This window comes from Sturnira hondurensis, unplaced genomic scaffold (assembly GCF_014824575.4).
Source record: "Sturnira hondurensis isolate 20B ecotype Veracruz unplaced genomic scaffold, ASM1482457v3 Scaffold0002532, whole genome shotgun sequence".
In the NCBI taxonomy this organism is placed as follows: domain Eukaryota; kingdom Metazoa; phylum Chordata; class Mammalia; order Chiroptera; family Phyllostomidae; genus Sturnira; species Sturnira hondurensis.
Genome location: NW_028075163.1, coordinates 237,738 through 261,053, shown reverse-complemented (window position 1 = coordinate 261,053; position 23,316 = coordinate 237,738). Strand labels below are relative to the sequence as shown.

General features: G+C 35.9%; 1 protein-coding gene across 1 annotated transcript; it reads right to left on the bottom strand.

Moving 5' to 3' along the window:
• Window positions 1–20,253: 20,253 nt before the first annotated feature.
• LOC118982867 (olfactory receptor 52Z1) lies at window positions 20,254–21,228 on the bottom strand. Its single transcript, XM_037040020.1, has one exon. The coding sequence runs from the start codon at window positions 21,226–21,228 to the stop codon at window positions 20,254–20,256; it is 975 nt and encodes a 324-aa protein (XP_036895915.1).
• Between the last annotated feature and the right edge of the window lie 2,088 nt (window positions 21,229–23,316).

Below are 23,316 nucleotides of genomic sequence, written 5' to 3'. Positions count from 1 at the left end.
GGTAATCCGATCATTAGAATCAAGTACCAGTGCGGTTGTTTTATTCTTCTGTTCCTTGTGAGGCTTCATGAATTAAAAATAAGAATAAATTATTTGGCAAAATATACTTCAGTTATTTTAAAAATATACCATATTATCTTTTCTATCCAAACTACTCCTCTCTAATTTTTTTCTCAATCTTTAACAGTCTACTATCAGGTTCTATATTTCTTTGTGCCTTAATTATTTCCAATAAGCAAAATTAAATGGATTGGATGGCTTCATTCTGGTCCATGACTGCTGGACCAAATGAGTTCCCTTTAATTTTTGTTTGCTAAACGTATGTGCTCTTTTGTGACCTGCCAATAGAAAGTGTGGGAAAATAGTTAACAGAGTAAAAATATTTCAAAAACTAGATTCCACTTAGGCTAGACATACAAGTTAGTGAGGTTTTACAGTGGCAGTAGATCATTCTGCTTGATTAAACTCATAAGCCTTATTTATCAGAATATTTTTCAGTTTTGCTGCTCACTAACTTGTTTTATCAGGTTACTTTCAACCTAATTTTTCAAACTTGCTTTTTTTCCCCATACCCAGCCATATGTCTTGCACCTTTTTCTACTTATTCCCTGAGAAGATAAATCTTTTTTTCATATACAGCTTTTCTGTAGCAGTTCATTTTAGAGCTTGTTCTCAATGTCCTATTATTTATACATCCTTTATATTTAATTTCAAGTGCCAATCTACACCTTCTGTTCTTCTCTCTCCTCATCAATAATTATCATTACATCCCTAGGCTTGAATAGTTTTTTTCTCAACTATTTGTGATAACACAGAAGTCTCTATGAAACGTAATGTTTTTTTTTTACTTAGAGTCTCTTGTATCCATGCATCTTGTATCCACTGAAACTACAATTTCTGTAGAGGTGATTTTTTTTCTTGTAAGTTGTTTTTCATAAGACTAGATCCATCACCTTTATGTGTCTGCTTTTGCTGGTTACTGTAGTATATAACACTATAGCTTGTATGTCTCCAGGGCCTCCTGTGAGTGGTTTTCCTTCAGAGTTCCTGAAGTCCCATGGCTGATTTTCTACAAACTGTATTTAATTTTCTTTGAGAAAATATTTTCACCCCAGTATATAAGAATATCAATATAGAAATTAGAATTATTTTATTTTATTTTGTGCAAAGCTCACTTTCTGAAACCATTTAAAGAAAGTATAAAGCAAAGAGTGAACAAGACATGAAGAACAAATTGAGAACAAGAAATATCATATAATCATGTCTTCTCCTCTTTCATGTTTTTTCTTCTGATAAATTCAGATTATGTCTGTGTTTGGCACATGAAAGAATACCTGCAACTCACCTCAGGCCAATGCAAGAGAATTTATTGTTTCTCCTCCTGAAACTTAGTCATCTCTGAGCAAGGCTTTCTTTTTTGAGATTCCTTTTTCAGGGACTCTTCCTTCAAGTAAATACATAATAGGTTAGCCTATATCTTTCCCACATAAGAAGATAATATTACTACACACATTAAAAGTTTATTTCCTAATGATTTTTAAAATACACATTAATTATTCACCAGCTGCCAAAAAGCAATTGGGGAACAAAGATAAGTTTATTTATTTTATAGTCATAAGGTATCTACACTGTGCTGGATTATTTTATTTTTCTTACCTTATGATATTGACATCATTACCCTATTATATTAATAAAAAACTAAGACTTGTTGTTATAGGTAAACCTACTTGGATACAAACTCTATGGTACACTAGTCCAGAAAAAACAAATAAAAAGAGAACTGTGTCCTCTGAGATTTTAGAATTGTAATTCAATGACAGTTATGAAATATATATCAGTATGCAAGTAAATCAGGCTGTGTTGTAAAAATATATACTACTGAAGATTTTAATCAGTCTGTGCTTTTTCAGATTCTCAAGGAAACAACCTCTGCATCACCTTAATTCATCAAATAAGTATAATAGATACATTATGCTGTGTTTATTAGATGCTACATGCCTGATAAATGACATTTGCAGAATCATATCATCTATACACTGACAAACAATCTCTGTGATTTGTTCCAAAAATGTATGCTACTGCTTTTATGAGGAATATTAATTTTAGAAATTAAACATGGCCAAGGGAATAATATTAGACCTAGAAAAATCCTTAGAGAATAACAAGAAAGCTGAAGCTTTACAGAAATATAAATAGTGAGTAATCAGAGAATATTGAACAAAAGGAGAGAAAGGAAAAATTCAGCAAGATAAAATACAAAGGCATGTCTTAGTTCTAAAAGACCAAACATCCTATGAACAAAGTAGTTACTTCCCTATCTTGATATATTAACATTTCCATCTTCATGAGGCCTCATTGATATTCTCCTAGGGCAGTTTCTTAATCTCAGCACAATAGATCAGATAACTATTTTGATGTGGGGGTTATTCTCTATATTCTAGGAGGCTTAGCAAAATTTCTGTTTCCTGCACATTAGGTACCAGGTACCATTTTGCCTTTTGAAAATCCAGTCTGCAAGCATCTTGATGAGTGGGTTGAAGGGCATGAAACTAAGTATGAGGAGATCAAGTTGGAAAGATATTGATGATAATTCAGATGAGATATTTTGAAGTGATGTGGCAAAATCAGAAGGATATCAAGGAAGCAGTATCTATGAGACTCACTGACTTGATGTAGGCAAACTGAGAAAGATGAAGCTAAAAAACACTATGTTCTCAGCATGGGAGTAGCATCACTGGATGCTGAAGAATATGGTGAAAGCAATTGTCTGTGTACAGAGATATCTATATGTCTCTGTATATCATCTATCTATTTACCCACATCTATGTATCTATGTGTCTATGTATCTATCTATGATTTATCTATCTATCACCTGTTGAGAAGAGGGAGGAAACCTATCTCAAACCCTTGAAATTCATAGACCTGGAAAACAATCATGAATCTCACGTATCTAATAAATCTGGAACCATTAATACAACTTACAACTTTAATTCTGACTCAGGATGTGTCCCAGAATCTAAAAGATTTAAGAAATTTAGGGTGTAAGCCCACTCCCCCTACAATCTTAGGAGATCTCCTCTCTCTATAAAATCTCTGACACGTGCCCTTCAATCTGTTCTGGAAGCCTCCAGTGACAGAGAATTCTGTTTTCTGAGAGTTTGCCACATTGCAGAACAGCCCCATGTCCGATAGGCCTTCTTTCTATTGAGTCTCTAGTAACAGTAGGTCTTAACTCCACATTCCATGTTCCAGTGGTAGACATCAGTCATAGGTCATGGCCATTAGTGCACAGGTCTAAGTCAGTCATGAGATTTTAAATTCTGGATGCCCCTCTTTAGCTTTGCACGATCTTCAGTCAGTCTATGTGTCTCAATTATCCTTCGTGGTAAAATACAGTTAATGAATAGAAATACAACACTGTGTGACTGAGAGGGTTAAATACATAACTTATCTAAAATATTTAGAAAGATACTTAGAATGTATTGAAATAACAATGCAGACAATAATCCACAGACATTTATCTTCTTTTTTTCATAAATGACCTCAGATATTTGATGAACATTTCACCTGAATGTCCTGAAGGGTGTTGTTTCCCCTGAGTGCTTTCCAGCCTAAATATGTATAATTGTCTGACCTTTTAACAAATAAGCTTTTTATTCATTCATTGGCCAAGATATTATTATCTAGAAGTCATCATATTTGTCAATGCACTTTAACATGTTTACCTACTGTGTCATTAACTGACTTAGAAATATTCTGAAGAGGATGAAACAAATCTTTCTGGTGCTTAATCACTCAACCAGCATAAGATTTTATTGCTTTTTTTTTAACATCCCGGCATCATATTGGATCAGATAGGACATGTTGTCTTTGAAACCAACCCTCCTTTTCCCCAAATCTAGTGTAGAATTGCAACCCCGAAGACTTACCAGGGATTATCTGCTGTAATACATGTAGAAGGCATAGAGTGGAAATCATTTTGATGTTTCAGATAGTGAAGGATGACTGTTTTGTATCATAAGACACACCCTGGGGCTTAGTTCTCACCAATCCCTAGTGAGCTCTTAGGTTCATCTTGGACAAAGGTGAAAAAAGTACAACATAGTGCAGAACATGGGTTTGTTGTCTAATAAAGGTTCTGTATATTAAAAAATTCTCAAACTCTCTTTTCTATTTGAGACTGAGAACCAGTATAAACCTACTTTTAAATATTCCTTAGAGAATAAAGTGCCCAAAGGCAACATGAAACAGGTCGATGACACATTTTCAAAAATAATGAGCCAATACAAGAATATAAAAACATCTTGAGCCATGATGGTAAAGCAACAAAAGGAATCTTTCTGTGTTCTAATTCCAGTTGAAGAAGCAGTTTCTTATTTAGGTCCCTAAAAGGAGCTGACTTCGGAAAGTCATCTCAGAGCATCAATTCATTCACTTTCTAAGCTTCTCTTACATGAAATTTGGTGACAATTTTTTCTGTATTCAAATTTCCCTGGTCATGTTTATATTTTTGGTGAAATAATGATCAGAAAATTTTCTAACACTCACAATATCTACATCAGCTGCCCAATGGGAACTATTATTCATGGCAGGCATTTACTTAGTTAGACAAAAGGGGGTTTATGCCTTAGAAACAAGATTTTAAGCTTTTGTATCAAGAAGAGTAAACAAAAGTCTCTCATTCTTTTCATAGAACGAAATTAAGTTTTAGAGGAAGGATTACTTGCATCCTCTTGAGATATAGTGACCTTATCTGTAGTCACACTGTTTTTTGTCCTGTGTCATTGGGTCTAGCCCTGCTTAGTAGACCTCTTCTTTTGGCATTGAAAAAATTATCTTTGACTTCATTTTGTCATTCAACTGTGAAAAATTATATTCATTCTAGAAAAACTATTGATATAAACTTAAGGATAGTTACATCTTGGAGCCAGCTCAAACCAAGTAAGGAGAGATCGCTGTATTCATCTCTCCCCAGTTTTGCATTCAGTGATTTCATGTTGGTTGATTAAAATCAGCCATAGCTGGAGTACTTACACCAAGAAAATGAGTGAACAATGTTCATCAAATTCACACCACCCACCAAATGGACTCCAAATAAAATAAAATCTTTTCAGGGAAAATAAGATGAATACTTTTCAGAATGAATATAAAGTAGACTGTGGTGAGTTACTCAGTTTCTGAAATTTGTAGCTATGTAGATATAGTATAACTAACAATTACACATGCTTAATAATTCTCAAGATACTTTTGAAATACGTGAAACATGTTTGAACCTCAATGCATCAAAATGTTATTGAATGTTACAGACAAAAAATTCTTAGATACTATTTAGTTAAACCTGTCAGAACAATGGGAGAATAAAGTATTTTAGAAAAGATGTGACTCCTTATCTTGGTGGTTCCTTAGTACTCCTAGTATTAAATAGAAATAATGTATTCATCTGTAAAATGCAATAGGAAATAAAGAGAGCAAATTTTTAGGAGAGGTTCTTATTTCTGCACATTATTTAGAGAAAACAAGAAACAAATCATTTCATTTTAAAAAAATAACCAAGTTAGAAATGGGTGTTTAATAGCTTTTACTGTGGATGGGTGATAAAATTCCCCAAGTGAGTAGAAATAAGCTTAAATGAAATAGGGAAAATATGAAATAGAAGTGTCTGGCCATGCCTATATTAATCATGCAATTGTCCTAATTAAGATGGAAACATTTACCCTGTCGAGAGAGGGATTAAGAAAAAAACATTGGATCAGAATCCTGCCTGCCACGTAGAAGAGGAGACTCCGATATTTCCATGCAATGGCATTTTATTCAGACGTTAAAAAGAAAGTTCTGATTTATGCTACAACACAGATGAAATTTAAAAACTTGATGCTCTTTGAAAGAAGCTAGATTTAACAAGCCATGTGTTGCATGATTCCACTTAAATGAAATGTCCAGAAAAGTCAGATCCATTGAGCCAGAGGTGATTAGTGGTTTCCACAGACTGGGGACAGAACAGAATGGGAAGTGACTGCGAATGGGATGGAATATTTATATTGGGATGACTAAATGTTCTGGAATTAGATATTAGTGATAGTTACACAATTTTTATATGTTAACTTATATTTTTATCTTTAGTCAGAATATATGTGTATACATACATGTATTGTACCATCTCATGGTTTGTGTATTGCTTATTAATTTTCTCAAAATTATACTTTTATTGAAGTTACAAAATATATTTTTTCAACCCATTTTATGTTCAAGTATTTATCCTATAATTGTCCTAGTCCAATTTTGTGAGGACAATAGAAAATCTTGGGCATCCTTTTGTCCCTGAAATTTCCCATTTTTTTTCTCTTCTCCATTTGTAGGTCTCAGTTTAAAATTAGTTCTCATAATTTGAAGATCGCAATAACTAGGTAAACTGGATTTTTCACTAGATAGTTTATGGAATATTTGCTATTGAATATGGTACTAATACTTTCTAGTTTCACATTCTGTTTCTGTTTCAGTCTTACATTTCTATATATTTTCAGGACTACTTCCAGAACCAGGAGTTGTTAAACGTATTTCAAACATCTCCAAATTAGCTTAGTATTAGAGTGGAACACTCAAAGCTGTCTGCTGTCTGTATCTGTATAACCTACTAGATAAGCATATTCTTTTTTACAAAGAAACTTTAGCAATCAATTTGATGATAGAGAAAATTTAACTTTAATTCCACTTAAGCAGAATGCTCTCCTCAGGAGAAAAAAATCAATTCCATTCTTCTAATGAATAAACATGAATTACAGAAAACCTATACTACTTCTGAGAAGATATGTTGCCTTAATTAGATACACACAACACACACATGTCTTTTTTATAGAGAAAAACTTTCCAGTGACACATTTGTAGTTTTCAGAATAAAGTTAACAAACTTACACAGTGTGCATGACTACTCTTCATTTTTGTTATATTAAATTTTTTATGTAAGTGTAGTTGGTATGCAGTATTTGAGTAGTTATATTAATTTCTGGTGTTCAATATAATGATTTGACATTTTTTATACCTTACAATGTGGTCACTCCACTAATTCTAGTAATCACTTGTCACTGGGAAAACTTGTCACCATACTATTGACTATATTCTCCCTCTCCTCTTTCATCCCTATCCCCTTCCTCCTCCCCTGATGACCATCTTTTGGTCTTTGTTTCTATGAATCTCTTTTTTTTTCTTGTTTGGTTGTTTTAATGTTTTTAGATTTTATGTGTAAGTTAAACCAGAGGGTATTTGTTTTCCTCTGTTTGTTGTGTACTTACTTCACTTAGTATGATGCTATCTAGGTCTATCCATGTAGTCACAAGTGGTGAGATTTCATTATTTTTTATTGCCGTGTAATATTCCATTGTATAAATGCACCTCATCTTTTTAAACCACTCATCTATTGCTGGACACCTTGTACCTACATTTAAAACAACAACAACAACTACAATAACTGTGTAGTTACCTTAAATGGCATTTTCTAGTTTAAATCTCCTTTATGGTCTGCTTGGTTTGGGGTGTCCTTACTTGCTTGTCTATGCATTCATCCTTGCTCAAAAATCAGACTTCTTAATTAAAACACAAAACAAAACAAATATAACTCTCCTGGCTGCTGTGTTCAGTTCAATTTCAATCCTTTGGTTTTTTTTCAACCTCATATTTCATGATTATCACTATTAGTTATTTTTCATATCTCTCTCTCTTGTCTCTCTGTTCCCTCTCTTCAATGCATATATAAGGCTGCAAAGACAACAAACCCATGAAATTTAGGCATTAAATTTACCATTTTTTTTACTATTCTCTAATTGCCTGATATTCTTCAGATCCCAATTTAAAAATGGATTTGAATATTGAGTTATAGAACTCAGAATATGGCTGGTTGGAAAATGAGGTTTTAAATTAGACTGTCTAGTTTTGAGTCTGGATTCCACCACTTATTAATTCTGTGATTTGGGGCATGACACTTCTCTGTTTCCATTTCCATAACTGTAATATGTGGAGATTATTGATGATTGCTTCATATGTCATTTCTTTGAATAAATTATCTCGATATCTTATGTATAAATCACTTAATATGATACATTGTATAGAGCTTTCATCAAATATATTTATAACTTTCATTATGATGTTTTTGAATTTTGAATTAGGGTGTAGAACTGTTACTATCAGGCATGGTGAAATTTGGCTCTGGGATTCACACATCATCATATTGGCGAAAAATATGACTATAATAAAATCTAAGTGCTCATTAAGTAAATTGTACCAGGAACTGTGCTAATTGTTTTACATGCATCATTCTACTTAATTTTTAAACCATTTTTGTGTGGCATGGATAAATTTATGTAACTTTTTGTTTTCTTCATTTGTGTATGAGATTAATAATACTATCTAGCTTACATATTTGTCATGGAGATTACCAATAATGATCGTTATCCAATGGCTTCTGAGCTACCTTGAAAAATTAAAGATTAGATTATTAAAATACCTTAGCCCATTTTCATAATTCCACTGACTGAGCACTTTTAAAGATAGATATATAAAAATAGAATAAAACTCAATAATTTGAATGAATTAGATAAGAACAGAAAAAAGATCTGAATGATGCCACCCATCACCTTATATACTTATCATTTATTTTAGGACAGGGACCTTTCTTAATTACTTTGTTGAGTGAAAAATTATTCAAGACCCTATGGTATATGATGATATTCACTGTATTTTGTGGAAAGTCAAAATTATATGGAAAAATATGGAGCACTGCAGGTCCTGTCTGGGGTAGGGGGGTGGTTACTCCACTTTGTTTCTTCCCTTCCTACCTTCTTGTGATCAGAAAGTGTCTACTACTGAATGATTTGTGCCAAGCAAAAATATTAGAAAAGTAGGGGCTTATTTTTTAAGTTGTTTCCTTTTAACACCATTATTTTTACATTGCTGTTTTTTTCTAACTTAGCTCATTAAAAATAAAATCTTTTTCTAAAATCAAATCATTCCCTGACCAAATCATTCTGACCAACTGTAAGTTATCTTTGAGTCATGGCCTACATTTAATAATGATTTAATATGATCACCACTAGTATTTCTTTAAATTTTTTATTAAAAGCATTCAAACAGCCCTGGCTGGTGTAGCTCAGTGGATTGAGCGCGGGCCTGCGAACCACATGATCGCGGTTTGATTCCCAGTCAGGCCACATGCCTGGGTTGCAGGCCAGTTCCCAGCAGGGGACTCACGAGAGGCAACCATACATTGATATTTCTCTCCTTCTCTCCTTCCCTTCCCCTCTAAAGATAAATAAATAAAATATTTTTAAAAAAGCATTCAAACATGTACAGAGCAAACAGACTGTTATAATGAATTTTCCATCTACCCATCATCCAACTTTAACACTTATCAACATTATACCTTTCTTATATCTTTTATAACTCCATTTACCATGTAACGCAATGATTATTGCTATTATTTTTAGTCTTTTAAATATTATATGTATATACATAAGTGTATTGTACCATGGTTTGTTATTGCTTATTTTCTCAAAATTATACTTTTATTGAAATTACAAAATATATTTTTCAAGCCATTTTATGTTCAAGTATTTATCCTATAATTGTCCTAGTCCAATTTTGTGGGGGCAAGAGAAAATCTTGGGCATCCTTTTGTCCTTGAAATTTCCCATTTTTTCTCTTCTCCATTTGTAGGCTATGAGTTTTAGAGGTAAAATTGAGATATATTGAAATGCACAAGTTTTAGCAGTACCATTCTGACTAATACATGCAGTTCAGCCACTGCACATTCAGAAATGTTCCATGTGCATTTGAAAAGAATGTTCAGTTTGCTATTTGGGGATGATGCACTCCATATATATCAGTTAAGTCCATTTCATCTAGGGCATTGTTCAACACCACGATATCTTTGTTGATATTTTTTTGTAAGATCTGTTCATTTTTGACAGTGGGGTATTAAAATCCCCTAATATAATTATGTTGTTTTCAATATCTTTCTTGACGTTCTCCAAGATTTTCTTTATGTATTTGGGTTCTCCTATGTTGGGTGCATATATGTTTACAATGTTAATGTCTTCTTGATGGATTCTTCCCTTGAGTCTCATGAAGTGACCTTCTGGGACTCTTTTTATGGCTCCTTTTTTTTGAAGTCTATTTTGTCTGGTATGAGTATTGGTACCCTGGCTTTTCTTCACTGTCTGTTTGCTTGGAGAAAAAAAATACTTGTTTTGAGCCCTTCACTTTCAGTGTGTGTAGGTCTTTTGTCCTGAGGTGGGTCTCTTGTTGGCAACCTATGTGTGGGTCATGATTTCTTATCCCTTCAGCTATTTTATGTCTCTTGATTGGAGCATTTAATTCATTTATGTTTAATATTATTATTGATAGGTACTTGCTCATTGCCATTTTTTCATATCTATGTTCCTCTCTCTCTCTCTCTCTTCCTTCCTTTTCTTAAAGCAGTCCCCTTAGCACCTCTTGCAGAGCTGGTTTGGTGGAAGTGTATTCTTTTAGACTTCTCTTGTCTGGGAAGCTCCTTATTTGGCCTTCCGTTTTAATTGAGAGCATTGGTGGGTAGAGTAATCTTGGTTGCAGGCCCCTGGTTCTCATTACTTTGAGTATTTCTTGCCATTCTCTTCCAGCTTCGAGCATTTTCATTGAGAAATCAGCTGCTAGCTTTATTGTGGCTCCCTTGTATGTTACTTCCTTTTTGTCTCTTGCTGCCTTTAAGATTCTCTCTTTGTCTTGGAATTTTGCCTTTTTAATTATGATGTATCTTGAAGTGGGCCTCTTTGGGTTCGTCTTGATTGGGACTCTTGTGTTTCCTGGATTTGTGTGACTTTTTCTCTCATCAAATTTGGGAAGTTTTCCATTATTACTTTTTCAAACAGTTTTTCTATTCCTTGCTCTTTTTCTTCTTTTTCTGGCATCTCTATTATATAGACATTGTTATATTTCATGTTGTCTTGCAGGTCCCTTACCACCTGCCTGTTCATTCTTTCTGAGTCTCCTTTCTTTTTCTTGCTCTACCTGGGAGGTTTTTCCTACCTTGTCCTCCAGCTTGCTGATTTGATCCTCTGCTTCATTCAGCCTGCTTGTAACTCCTTCTAATATGTTTTTTATTTCTGAGACTTTATTGTTTATTTCTTCTGGTTTTTGTTTAAAGTTTCTACTTCCTTTTTCATGCTGATGTAGTTCTCACTCAGTTCCTTGTAGTTTTCTGTGAGCTCCGTGAGCATCTTTATAACCATTAATTTGAATTCTATACCTGATAGTTTGGTTACCTCCATTTCACTGAGCTTTTTCAGTGGGGAGTCTTTCATTCCTTTTGATTGCATGTTTGTTCTTTGGCTTCTTGTTTTAGATGACTCTTCATTTGTATCTGTGCTTCTTGATATTTTGCTTTGTTAGCTGCCTTTGCAGAGTTAACTTTTATGGTAGGAATTCTATGAGGTTCGGTGATGTAGTCTCTGATCTTCTTGACTAGATTTTCTAGGTTTGCCATTTCTTCTGTTTGTGTGACCTCTTTTGTACTTGGGTTTGTACCTTCTGGTGGTTCCTTTATTGGTGGTTTTTCTCCTGCAGCAGGTATACTGATGTTTGTAGCTCCCACCTATTCTTGTGTGTGATCAGTGGCAAGGGGTAGAAGAAATGGATTGAAACAGCAGGAGAGTATTTTATGGGACTAATGTACCAGCAAGTAGAGAAGAAATAGGAGACTCTTTGAATAAGTATAGCATTTCACCTAATCAGCCACTTTTTATAAGAGGTGAAAGAGAGGTAAGATTCTTGTTAGAAGGGAGGATGATTGTGAGCTGAATCAAGAAAACAGAGTGCTTGTGCAAGGTTAGATGATGAGATATAGTGAGATTAAAATATAGAAAGTATATGTAGTGTAAGAGAAAATAGAGTTAACTACAACAATAATAATGCTCAGGATTAAAGTACAGTGGGCTACGATCATGGAGGGTTGCTGTGTAGTATGTACAATTGTATGGAACAAAAGTTGTTTACAATAGAACTGGAACAACAATAATATGATGAGAAATATATGTTTTAGATAACCAGAGTAGAAAGTACCTGATCAAGGGTTGTATATTATTGTCCCTGGCTGATGTAGCTCAGTGGATTGATCGAACAGTGGTCCAATTCCCACTGAGGGCACATGCCTGGGTTGCAGGCCAGTTCTTAGCAGGGGACACAGGAGAGGCAACCATACATTGACATTTCTCTCCCTCTCTCTTTTCCTTCTCCTCTAAAGATAAATAAATAAAATCTTTTTAAAAGTTTTATATTATTGGAACACCAGTGAAGTGAAAGAAGGAAAATTAAAATACAATACAGAGGAAATAAGGAAAACGAGTTAGGCAATGCAATTAAACAGGGAAATAAAATGAGAAATACTAAACATAACGAAGAAAAATAAACAAATACGAATAAAGTAAAAGTGGTAAAATTAATTGCAAGATAATAATAATGCACATACACAATAAAATGCCAGCTCTGTTGGATAGCAAAGTGACATTTGTCTTAGTTTCTCAGTTTTTGCGGTTAGCTTTGTGCTCACCCTTTCTATTTGTCTTTGGACTCTTTGTAACTCCACATCTTACTGTCTCACTTGAAAGAAGAAAAAAGAAAAAGAAAAAAATGGTGGGGGTGGTGGGAAGAGAGAAGATCCAAACAATAAATGGCGGGGGAGGAGATAATAATAAGCCTCCTGCTGACTTTAAACCCATTCAGCAAGTTCTGCTGGTCTTCCTAGATGCCACAGGAAGAGGGGGCTGGACTTCACTTTTTTCCTTTCCTTTAGTTCTGAGAGGATGGGAACCGGGTTTGGGTCACACTATTCAGTTTCCCTGCTTCTGGCCCAGGTTTTTTGTGAGCTGCCAGGCTCAAATAAGCCACTCGGCTGCTCACAGTGTGAGTCAATCTCCAGTGCAGGGCCCCAGACAAGCGGAGTGAAAGGTTCCCCTCTACTACTGTCTCTGGGCGTGCAGTGTGAGACTAGACTAGGGGCACACAATTCCCCTCTGCCACTTTGGGTATGCGCCCTCAAGACAGGTGAGGTGCATGGTTCAGATTGGCTACTGTCTCTGGGCGCTCGGTGCCAGACAGGTGGGGCGCATGCTTCCCCTCCACCATTCACTCTGGGCAAGGGCAGCTGAAATCTCCCTCAGGGTGAGCTCACTACTGCTGGAGAGTTCCTTACAAAGCAGCTGCCCACCATTCTTAACACGTGCACGGCTTTTCACACAGCCCCACTTTTCAACCAGTGCAGAGACTGTCCGAGTCAGGGTCCTACATAGCCCAACTCCTCTTGTTACAGAACAAACACACAGGGGCCCAGACTTCAGAGGATGGTATACTAATACCATCGGACCACCTACTGGGCTCAGTTGTCTGCTGCCAGTCGGAAAGACATGTCTCAATACCAGAGACTTGTGAAAAGGAAAGGAAACATTTATTTAATGCTATACACACTTAACGTAGTGACCTAACATCTTCATTAACATATCAAAGTCCTTTTGGATATCCACCTAAACACACACACACACACACACACACACACAGTGCTCATTTCTCCCCCTCCCCTAATTCAGAATACCATAACTCAGGAAAAGAGCAAAAGTCCGGGATCCAGGCTCCTGCCACCATCTGCTGTGTCACCGTCCAGGCAGGATCTCTAATTAATCCAAAGTCATGTGGCACCTTCTCACAGTCCACTGACAAGAGTTCTTTGTACTCATTTTCCAGGCAAAGTCTCTCCTGGTTCCCAGGCCACCTGGCTGAAGGAGCACCCCAAAGCCGTGTGAGCCTCCTCTACCAAAGCTGCACTCTGGCCAAAACCATATGGTTCTTTCTTCCACCAGAGCTGTGGGGCTCTGCACTCTGCCTAAGCCTCATGGTTCTCTCTTCTTCCACCAGAGCCAAGAGGGGGTCCTCACTCTGCCAAAATCATATGGTTCTCTCCCAATGGCTGCTGTGTCTGGGTTTAAATCCCCATGCTGGTCTTTCTCAGTTCCCCCATCTCTAACTCCTCCCACAATCAATTACACCTGGCAGCATTCCTGTATTATTCCAAGTTTACTTGGCTGCCATCATGAGTCTGGGCAGGTATGGCCCCATGTCCTAGAGCAAATCTTCCGTAAGCTCCCATGCAGGTGCTATAACTCAGGGGACCTGCCCCCAGTTCCATCTTGAGGGGAAGTGACTTCCATCCCCCTGGCTCCAAGCCTGGACACAGCTATTTAACATATCCTGTGACCCGCAAAAGGCTATAGACATGTTAAATGACCATGCCATGGATTAGCTGCAAGGCTGTGGCTGTACAAAACAGCCCTGCATATTCCTTCTCCATGTGTCCCTTCCCTTAACTCACACCTGTGGAAGAAAGGGGTGAGGACATCTTATATGTCTCTCCAATATTTCCTATACACCTTGCGTTCTGGACTCCATTCCAAATCTCTTTTTGCACCCCCGCTGCACCCTGTATCACTCCCTTCTCCAGGTATTCCCAGCACCCCAATTTCTCTGGTGCCAGTGTCCACAGTCCCAGTGGGTGTGCATTGCCTCTGTGTGTCTCACACTTTGTGTCTACTTCCCCCAGCCACTTCTTGCACCCAGGTCCCTCCTAGTGCTGGGCTGCCCTCCCTGTTCCGGTAGGGGAGGGAGCTGGTGATCTACCTGTCCTCCCCATATCCTGCAGCAGGCACACAGCCAGGGGCTGCAGCAGCCTTGGTTCCAGTGCAGATCCTAAGGACCTTACCACCCCAGCACTCTCTCCTCACTGTCTATTTTTCAATATTCTCTGCAATTTTTTGCCTCCAAACTTCATATAAGCTGGGATTCCATTGGTTGTTCACCTTCTTCCTTGGAAGATTGGCTAGGGGTTCCAACTGGGCACAAGGAGAACTGGGCTCCACTCCCACCTACCTCGCCACCATCTTCCTGTCTCCAAAATATGTTTATTTCTTTGCAATGATCTTTTTTGCCCTTTTTAGTCTCTTTTATTGTTGATGCTAATACAGTTGTCCCGAATTTTCCCCTTTGCTCGTCCTCTCAAATCTTCCCCCCATTCCCATAGTATGTCCCCACACTGTTGTCCATGTCCATTGGTCATTCACACATGTTCTTTGACTAATCCCTTTGCTTCTTTCAACTAGTCTCCACCTCCACCCTCCACTTTTACAGCTGTCAGTCTATTCCATATTTCTGTGCCTCTGATTGGACGCCTATATTTTAAATTAAGGTACTAAGAGATGACTAAATAAACTGAGAAGAGCCCTTCATACAGGGAGAGGATGCATAATTTTTCACCAGACTCTGAAACTTTGAGGTGTAAAAGTTATATTACCTTGGTAGATGAACTATGTGCAGCTTTTTCCCCAGAAACAGATTTAAAGACCAGCATAGTCAGAAGAATGAATCTCCCACCTCATGGTTTTTGCTCTGTCCTCAGTGGCCTCATATATGATAAAACTTTATGACATAAAGTAGAAAGTGCTAAGAAAAAGTATCCAAAGGTGTAATGAGAGTAAACCAGACCAGAATACCCAGTGTCAAAACTACTACAGAATACTGTTAAAATTAAGGTTTCCCCCCTAACATTAACCAGAGAAGTGTAGAAAATAAGAAACAAGACAAATCTGATTTTTGTTCATTAATTTTTATTTATTTATTTGTTTATTTACTTGGTTTGAAGATAATGTGATTTTTTAATCTATAAAGCATAGGTCCACAGAGTTCTACAAGAACAATATACAAATGCACAATGTTTATACTGTATTTTATACTTGAAATTTGCCAAGAGCACAAGTCTTGGGTATTCTCACCACAAAAAAAGAAGAAAAAAATTGTGGCATTAATTGGTGGATTTGTTGATTGACAGATTAGGTGAATATTTCGCAGTGTATACTTAATGTTGGGTCATTGGATTTCACATGTTAAATTTTATTTTGTGTTTAGGCCTGAATAAAGCTTGGGGAAAAGTCAATAATGTCTTATAGTAGCAATAATTAATAAAAAAATGAAAGAGAAAATGACCTTATTCAAAATGGTAAAAAAAGTATACGTAATGAAAATAAATGTAGGAAATGTTAACTGCATATTGTTCATTGAAGAAATAAAAATTTTATTAAAAACAATCTACTAAGTTAATATCATCCCACTCAAAATATTAATATGATTGTATTGTGTTTGACTGATGTTTTTTTGCTCAATTTTTCTCAAATTTTTATTGTGGTAAAAACTATGTACAATGAAATTTGCTATATTAGCCTTTGAAAAGAATTTTACTTTAAATAACATTTTTCTTATTTATAATTAAGGTATAATTGATATACAGTATTATAGTATTAGTTTCAGGTGTGCAAAATAGTGATTTGATATTTATACATCAAATATTTTTAAATGCACAATACAGCAGCATTAATAATATCCACAATGTTGCACAACGATGATCATTATGTAATTGGAAATTTTTTTCACCACCAAATAAAGAAACTATATACCTATTAAGCAGTAATTCTCATTTTCCTCATAATCTCCAATCTACTTGATTTTTCTATAAAATTTTTCCTAGGTATTTTATGTAATTGGAATCAGACAATATTCATGCAGGGATTTTTGGTGAAACATCACCTCACCCAGGTGACTCTGCCTCCATACAGCCCAGATTTGGTGCCCTGAGACTTCTGGCTGTTTCCAAAATTAAAATCACTTTTGAAAGGGAAAAGATGTCAGATTGTTGTTGAGATTCAGAAAAATATGACAGTGCAGCGATGGTGATTGGAAGAACTGTGTGAGGTCCCAAGGTGCCTACTTTAGATGGGACTAAAGCATCATTGTCCTATGTACAATGTTTCTTGTGTCTTGTATCTTCTTCAATAAATGTCTCTATTTTTCATGTAGCATTGCTGGATACTTTCTGTACAGACTGTGTGTGTGTGTGTGATCTGAAAGAATACATCGGTTTTTCTTAAACCCCTTCAGAACGCTACAGAACTCTACATTTCCATTTTGTGTGGTGTTGTATCTTCCTCAGTCATTGTTCACTAGCTGGAGATTTAGTGGTCAAGGAGACACAGGAGGGCATGAAAAGTCTCTTTCAAAAATTCCAGGACTGTAGCTCAGCATATTGCTTTCAGCAGTTAAGCACAGACAGGGACCTCCTAATCCCTTTCAGCATGTGCATATTTCTGAGCCCTCAGCCTGAAAGTGTCCTTAAAATCAAGGCTGTCAATTCAATCATATTTTGTTCCTCTCCTATTTCACACATTCTGGATATGAGATCAGCATTTTCCTATTTTCTCATTGCCGATTGTGAGCATAAAAATATCTTATGGCCACTTAATCAAATATTCTGTCATCATGCTGTAATACAGTAACTCTCTTACTCTCCTTCATTCCTTGAAGAATTTGCCTTTGAGTCAGAAATTTATTTGCTGCAACTTTTGTCAAAATTTTATGTGACTTCACTGTCTATGACAGTGACCCATTCCAAAGATTTTCTGAGGGCTATTTGGAGGGCTAGGTTGTTTGGTGGACTGGGTATTTTAATGTGTTTATTTATAAAAATTGCCATTATTATCAAAACCAAAAAATGAGTATTTATAAAATGTTGAGTGTATTATCTGATGTATTTTATTTAATTATCAAAGCAATGACAAGTGTACTAAAATAATTCAATTTTACCAGTTGATAACCAACAATTAATGTAGAATGCCAATTTCATACAATTAGTGTGTGACAGGCAAAGTAGAATTCATAATATCAGTTTTTTAACCCCTAAAATACTCTTTTTAGCTGAAATTAAGGTGAATTGAACATATTTATCAAGCCAAGGTCATTATCTAGATCTCCAAAGTTCAAAAAAATAAAATTTTCATTTCTAACACTGACTGTTGGTATTGAGTTTTAACTTAACTTTTCATTAATATATGACCCTTTACATAATACTCATTTTGCTCTTCCAAAAAATTATCTGAATCATATTTTTTCTTAAAACTATTAATAGTTTCACATTATTTGCATGGACCGGATTTCTGTTCAAGCCTGCCCCTTTCCCTGAGAGTCTGAGAAAATAACTTTATCTCCCTGTCCTATGGACCAGTCCTTCACCTATAGAGTGTAGATACTGCTACCTACATTAATTAGTGGTGTTGTGATAAATAAATATAGTGCTGAGTATAAACTTAACAGAAAGACATCTAAAGTATTATAGGAAAAATGCCTACTGGTACTTTGAATTTTTAAAAATATATGGATAAAACCAAAATATTTTGAAGATAAATCAAAATAATGTTTATTTAGCCCAATACCACTAGGCACAAATTACTTGTATTTTCTGTCTTCTCCCCTGCTTCCCCAAAATGAAAATGATATACAAAGCCTATTCATAACTTCCTTCTTTTCTGGTGCACACATGTATGTATGTATATGTGTGTGTGTGTTATAAAGAAGCAGATAAAAAACCTAACCCTCAGAAGCTTACAAATATTCAAAAGAACACCTCAAAGGTTTTATATGTCTCTTTTTAAGTGTGAATAAGGTCAGATTTCACATTCTCCTGGCATTGGGGTAGGCCTTGAAGAAAAGAGGTTGAAAAATATTTTCTAGATATGAAGGAATTAAGGCACAGGTTAGAGACAAGTTCATAGATAATTACACTTGGTCTGATTAGAGTTTTTAATGCAAGATTCTGTGTAAGCATCCTGTTTAATGTTCCATTGACTTTTATTTTTGTGTCCTGGGTATGAAAGTTTTCAATCCTTTAGTCCTATAGTAAAGTCTCTATTATATCAGGATGCTCTTTGATGATTTGTGCCTTCATCCCCAACATGTAGAACAAAAGTATTAGCTATTAAGTTATCTGTGTGGTTTCAGGTGGGTTAATTTAATGCTGGATATTACTTTAATTCAGTATTATTCATTTACTCAATAAGTATATACTGTACAGGGTGGGGCAAATAGGTTTTTAGGTTTTGTATGGAAAATAAAACGAAAATGAACAAATGACAATATAAGCATAAAATGTGTTACAGTTTATGTACTTACAAGAGTAAACTTACTTTTGTGGTGCCCTGTGTGTCTATCCCATACATCATAATGTATAAGATGTCATTCATAAACTATTTGATTTAAATTTTTTGTATTTTATTGTTGTTCAAGTATAGATGTCTGCATTCCCCCCTACTCCTCCCCCACCCCAGCCATCACTATCTCCCTCCCCTGATTCCACACCACCTTGGTTTTGTCCATGTGTCCTTTATAGTTGTTCCTGAAATCCCTTCCCCACTTTCCCTCCATAATGCGGAGAAATTATTTGATTTTAGAGCTCACTTTTTAACTTAAGAACTAGATACTGAGAAAAATAACTAAAATATGGAGACCTCATTCTATTGGTTCAATGATCAACTGAGAGCAATAAGAATGTTTCTATTTAAGCAGAATTTCAACTGTCTATGAAAAAATTGAGTGACTCACCACTCCCACTTCCTAGCTTTATACATGAAAAGTTAATCTGGGTTAAACCTTGAAATACATTTCTTTTGTCAGTTATCTTCATGTATTTTGGGGAATAAATTAAAAGGCATAATAACAAGTTTTCTAGAAGAAGTGAGAATACCATTAATTTATTTTTATTGTATTGTAATTAATTTTAGGGTGGTATTAGTTAACAGGATAATATAGGTTTCAACTGTATAACTCTGCAATGCACCTTTTGTACATTGCATCATGTGCCCACCACCCAAAGTCAAATCATTTTCCTTCACCATATATGTGACCCCCAAACTCTTTACTATTCCCAATCTTTCTTCCCTCTAGTAACCTCTATACTGTGTCTGAGTTTTGGGGTTTTATTCCTTGTTCGTTTCTTGTTTTCAGCTTTATATCCCATATATGAATGAAATTATGTGGTTCTTAACTTTTTGTATCTTATTCCACTTGCATTATATTCTCGAGATTCACCCATCTTGTCACAAATGGCAGTATTTAATCTTTTCTTATGGCTAAGGAGTATTTTATTGTATATATGTACCCTCTCTTCTTTTTCCAAACATACACTGAAGGACATTTCAGTTGCTTCTATATCTTGTCCACTGTGAATAATGTTGCAATGAACATAGGAGTGCATATATTTCTGTGAGTAAATGAAATAAACATTCTCAATTTGGGGGGATATATATGCAGAACAAGGTGTACTGAGTCTCAAGGTAATAACTCAATTCTTAATTTTTGATGTATTCTTTATTTTAAAAATGTGCTGATGGAGGAGAAAAGCAAAATCACTCGGTCTTTAATCTGTTTGGTCTTCACCCCATAAATAATGGGGTTGAGCATAGGAGGCACCACCACATAGAGAATGGCAACTAGAATGTGGATGTGGTGAGGGATGGTTTTGCCCCCAAAACGATGGACAAAGAATGAAAAGAAGGCTGGAGCATAGAACATAAGTATGACACAAATGTGCGAACCACATGTGCTTAGGGCCTTGCTTCTGGCTGCCCAAGAAGGTCTCTGAAACACTGTGAGAAGGATCATTGTGTAGGAAATAATGATGAGCACTACATCCAGTCCTGTAGAGATCAGAGCCACAGTCAGGCCATAAATGATGTTGACATTGATATTGTCACATGCCAATCTAGCAATGCCCATGTGCTCACAGTAGGCATGGGGAATGATGTTTCTCCCACAATATGTAAGTCGGTATACCAGGAAAATGAATGGAAAGCATATGATAAAGCTCCTGACCACAGCTGCTATGCCAATTTTTCCAATGGCTGAGGAGGTTAGGATTGTGGTATATCTCAGTGGGTAACAGATGGCCACATAGCGGTCAAATGCCATGGCCAGGAGAATAGCAGATTCTGCCACAAAGATGAAATGTATGAAGAACATCTGTGATGTACAGCTACCAAAGGATATATTCACGCTATGGAACCAGAAGATTGCTAGCATCTTGGGGGCTGTTGCTGTGCAGAGCAGGACATCTGCGAAGGCCAGCATGGAAAGGAAGAGATACATGGGCTCGTGGAGACTGCTCTGGGTCCTGATCAAAAAGATTAGGAAGATATTGCCTATGACAGCCACAATGTATGTGAAACAGATAGGAATGGAGATCCAAATGTGTGCCTCTTCCAGTCCTGGAACTCCTGTCAGGACATACCACATGTCCTGGGCATTAGTGTGATTGTAAAAAGAAGGCCCAATCTGTGGCTGCATACTCCAGACCCAGTACCTTCAATGACAGACCACAGAGCTGACTGAAGATACTGGAACATCACCTCAGGCTGAATGGCATCTGATCATATATTTTCCCCAATATATTCTTCCTTATAAAAGAATAATGAGATGGATTAACTTGCCTAAAATTCCACTCTGACTCCTTCAGTGGAAGAATTAAATACTGTATTCTGAAAAAAAGTTAACATTTCATAAATTCTTAATATGTATTATAATACTCTCTATTAATACTAAATCTTCACAATAGCCTGTTGAAAGTACTTTACAATGATCTGTGACATAGATACCGTTATTATTCCTATAGATGACAGAAAGGATATGTCCCATAGACCTTCATTTAGCCATTTGCTGGTCGCAGTGGATTTGAAGTCATGCAGGGTAAATTTGAAAGCTATGATCCTAATGACCATCCAATACTAGCTATTAAAAGAAAACTAGATATAAAAATGTCATCAAGTTTTTTACTGATCACATTGCTGAGTAAAAGAGACAGATGGGAAATTGGATTATACTGCTTATGGAAGAGGGAGAGACTAGGTGTTGACAAAATACATTTCAAGCAATATTTTACATATTCCTTCTTCAACATTGGTTGATCACTGACTTGATGCTGAGCCCCATGCTAGACATTGAGGACACACAGGTGAATTAAATAGATCCCTGCCTGCCAATCCCTTAAACTTGTGGGATTAACATTAAAAAATATTTTTACTGCAAAACTGAGTTGGGTTCTTGAATGAATAATTAAGCTTAGCATGTGGTGAAGAAAAATCATTCTGATCCACTTGGGTCACTGATGAAAAATGAGACAATATACTTTGTATCTCCAAAGGCCATCACAGCAGCAGATAACTTAATATTTTCATATTCCAAGGCAGGGGTTCATAGTCCTTCAATAAAAGGGAGGGAAGGTAATCTATTGATTACTATTTTCTATAGTTCTCAAAGAATATGGATAGAAGTAAGAGAGTTGCTGGGTTAAAAGTCAAGCTAGGAGACCTAATATTAGGGTGGGCTGTATGTGTGTGTGTGTGTGTGTGTGTGTATGTGTACATAAACATGTAGATGTAAACACAGGTAGAGACATAGATACAAAGTAAATGGTTGACGAGTGGCTCCCATCCTCTCACAGTCCCTGCTCTCACATAAGAGCTAGCCAAATTTCTCATCTTCTAAGGTTTATACAGGCTTCAGTATTGGCTGCCTCTTCATCTCTCGATTCTACTGCAGTTCAGTGTAGCAATCATTGTACAGTATTGTTTCACTATCTTTACTTTTATTTTTATTAAGCTTTCAATATCTCAATCCCTCATTTTATGTGCTTGAAATGTTTGGGCTCCCTTTTTTGAGTTATGTGTTAGGATATATAATAATCAAATGGTCAGCCCAGTATGATTTTATGTTGGGATGTAATTATTTTAAAATAATTTAATAACATGTTGATAGGTATCAGTCTAGGGATCTACTTTCATTACATAGATCAACGGGTGAACCACTTCACATATAGCTAAAATTAATTGTTTTAAAATGTGAAGGGGTTTTGCTGCTTTGGGCAGTGAGAGAAAAGATAATTTTGGAGCACACCCACACCAATCTATGACAGAGTCTCATATGGGAGTATAGTGCAACAGTGAAGATGGGGCTTATAGTGAGTGAGGCTTCATAAGGACATTAGAAAGGGAGAAGGAGGAGTCTAAGTGGTGGAAAGGAATACAGAAGTGGAGACGAGAGGGAGGAAAAGAAATTGTGTAAGTTTGCTTTAAATTCTACCCATGATCTTCTGAGATATCTGATCCATTTTATTAGTTTTTTTTCCCTTGACTATAGCATAATTACTTGTAATGATCTAACTTATAAGTGTGGATTTCTTTGTGGCATTATTTTAAAATATTACTGATGGAATATTCTGACTGGATCATTAACATATGAATGGGGCAGTGAGTGGTAATACAGATAGTGTGATTCAATTCTACGTAGAATTGAATTTAAATACTGTCTAAGTCACATTCTGGATTTTAGACTATGTGCCACCACACAGAGATTGAAATGGTTCAAGGTATCCATAAG

Coding starts and splice junctions, on each gene's coding strand:
- LOC118982867 (XM_037040020.1), bottom strand. CDS start 21,228: ATGCAGCCACAGATTGGGCCTTCTTTTTACAATCACACTAATGCCCAG.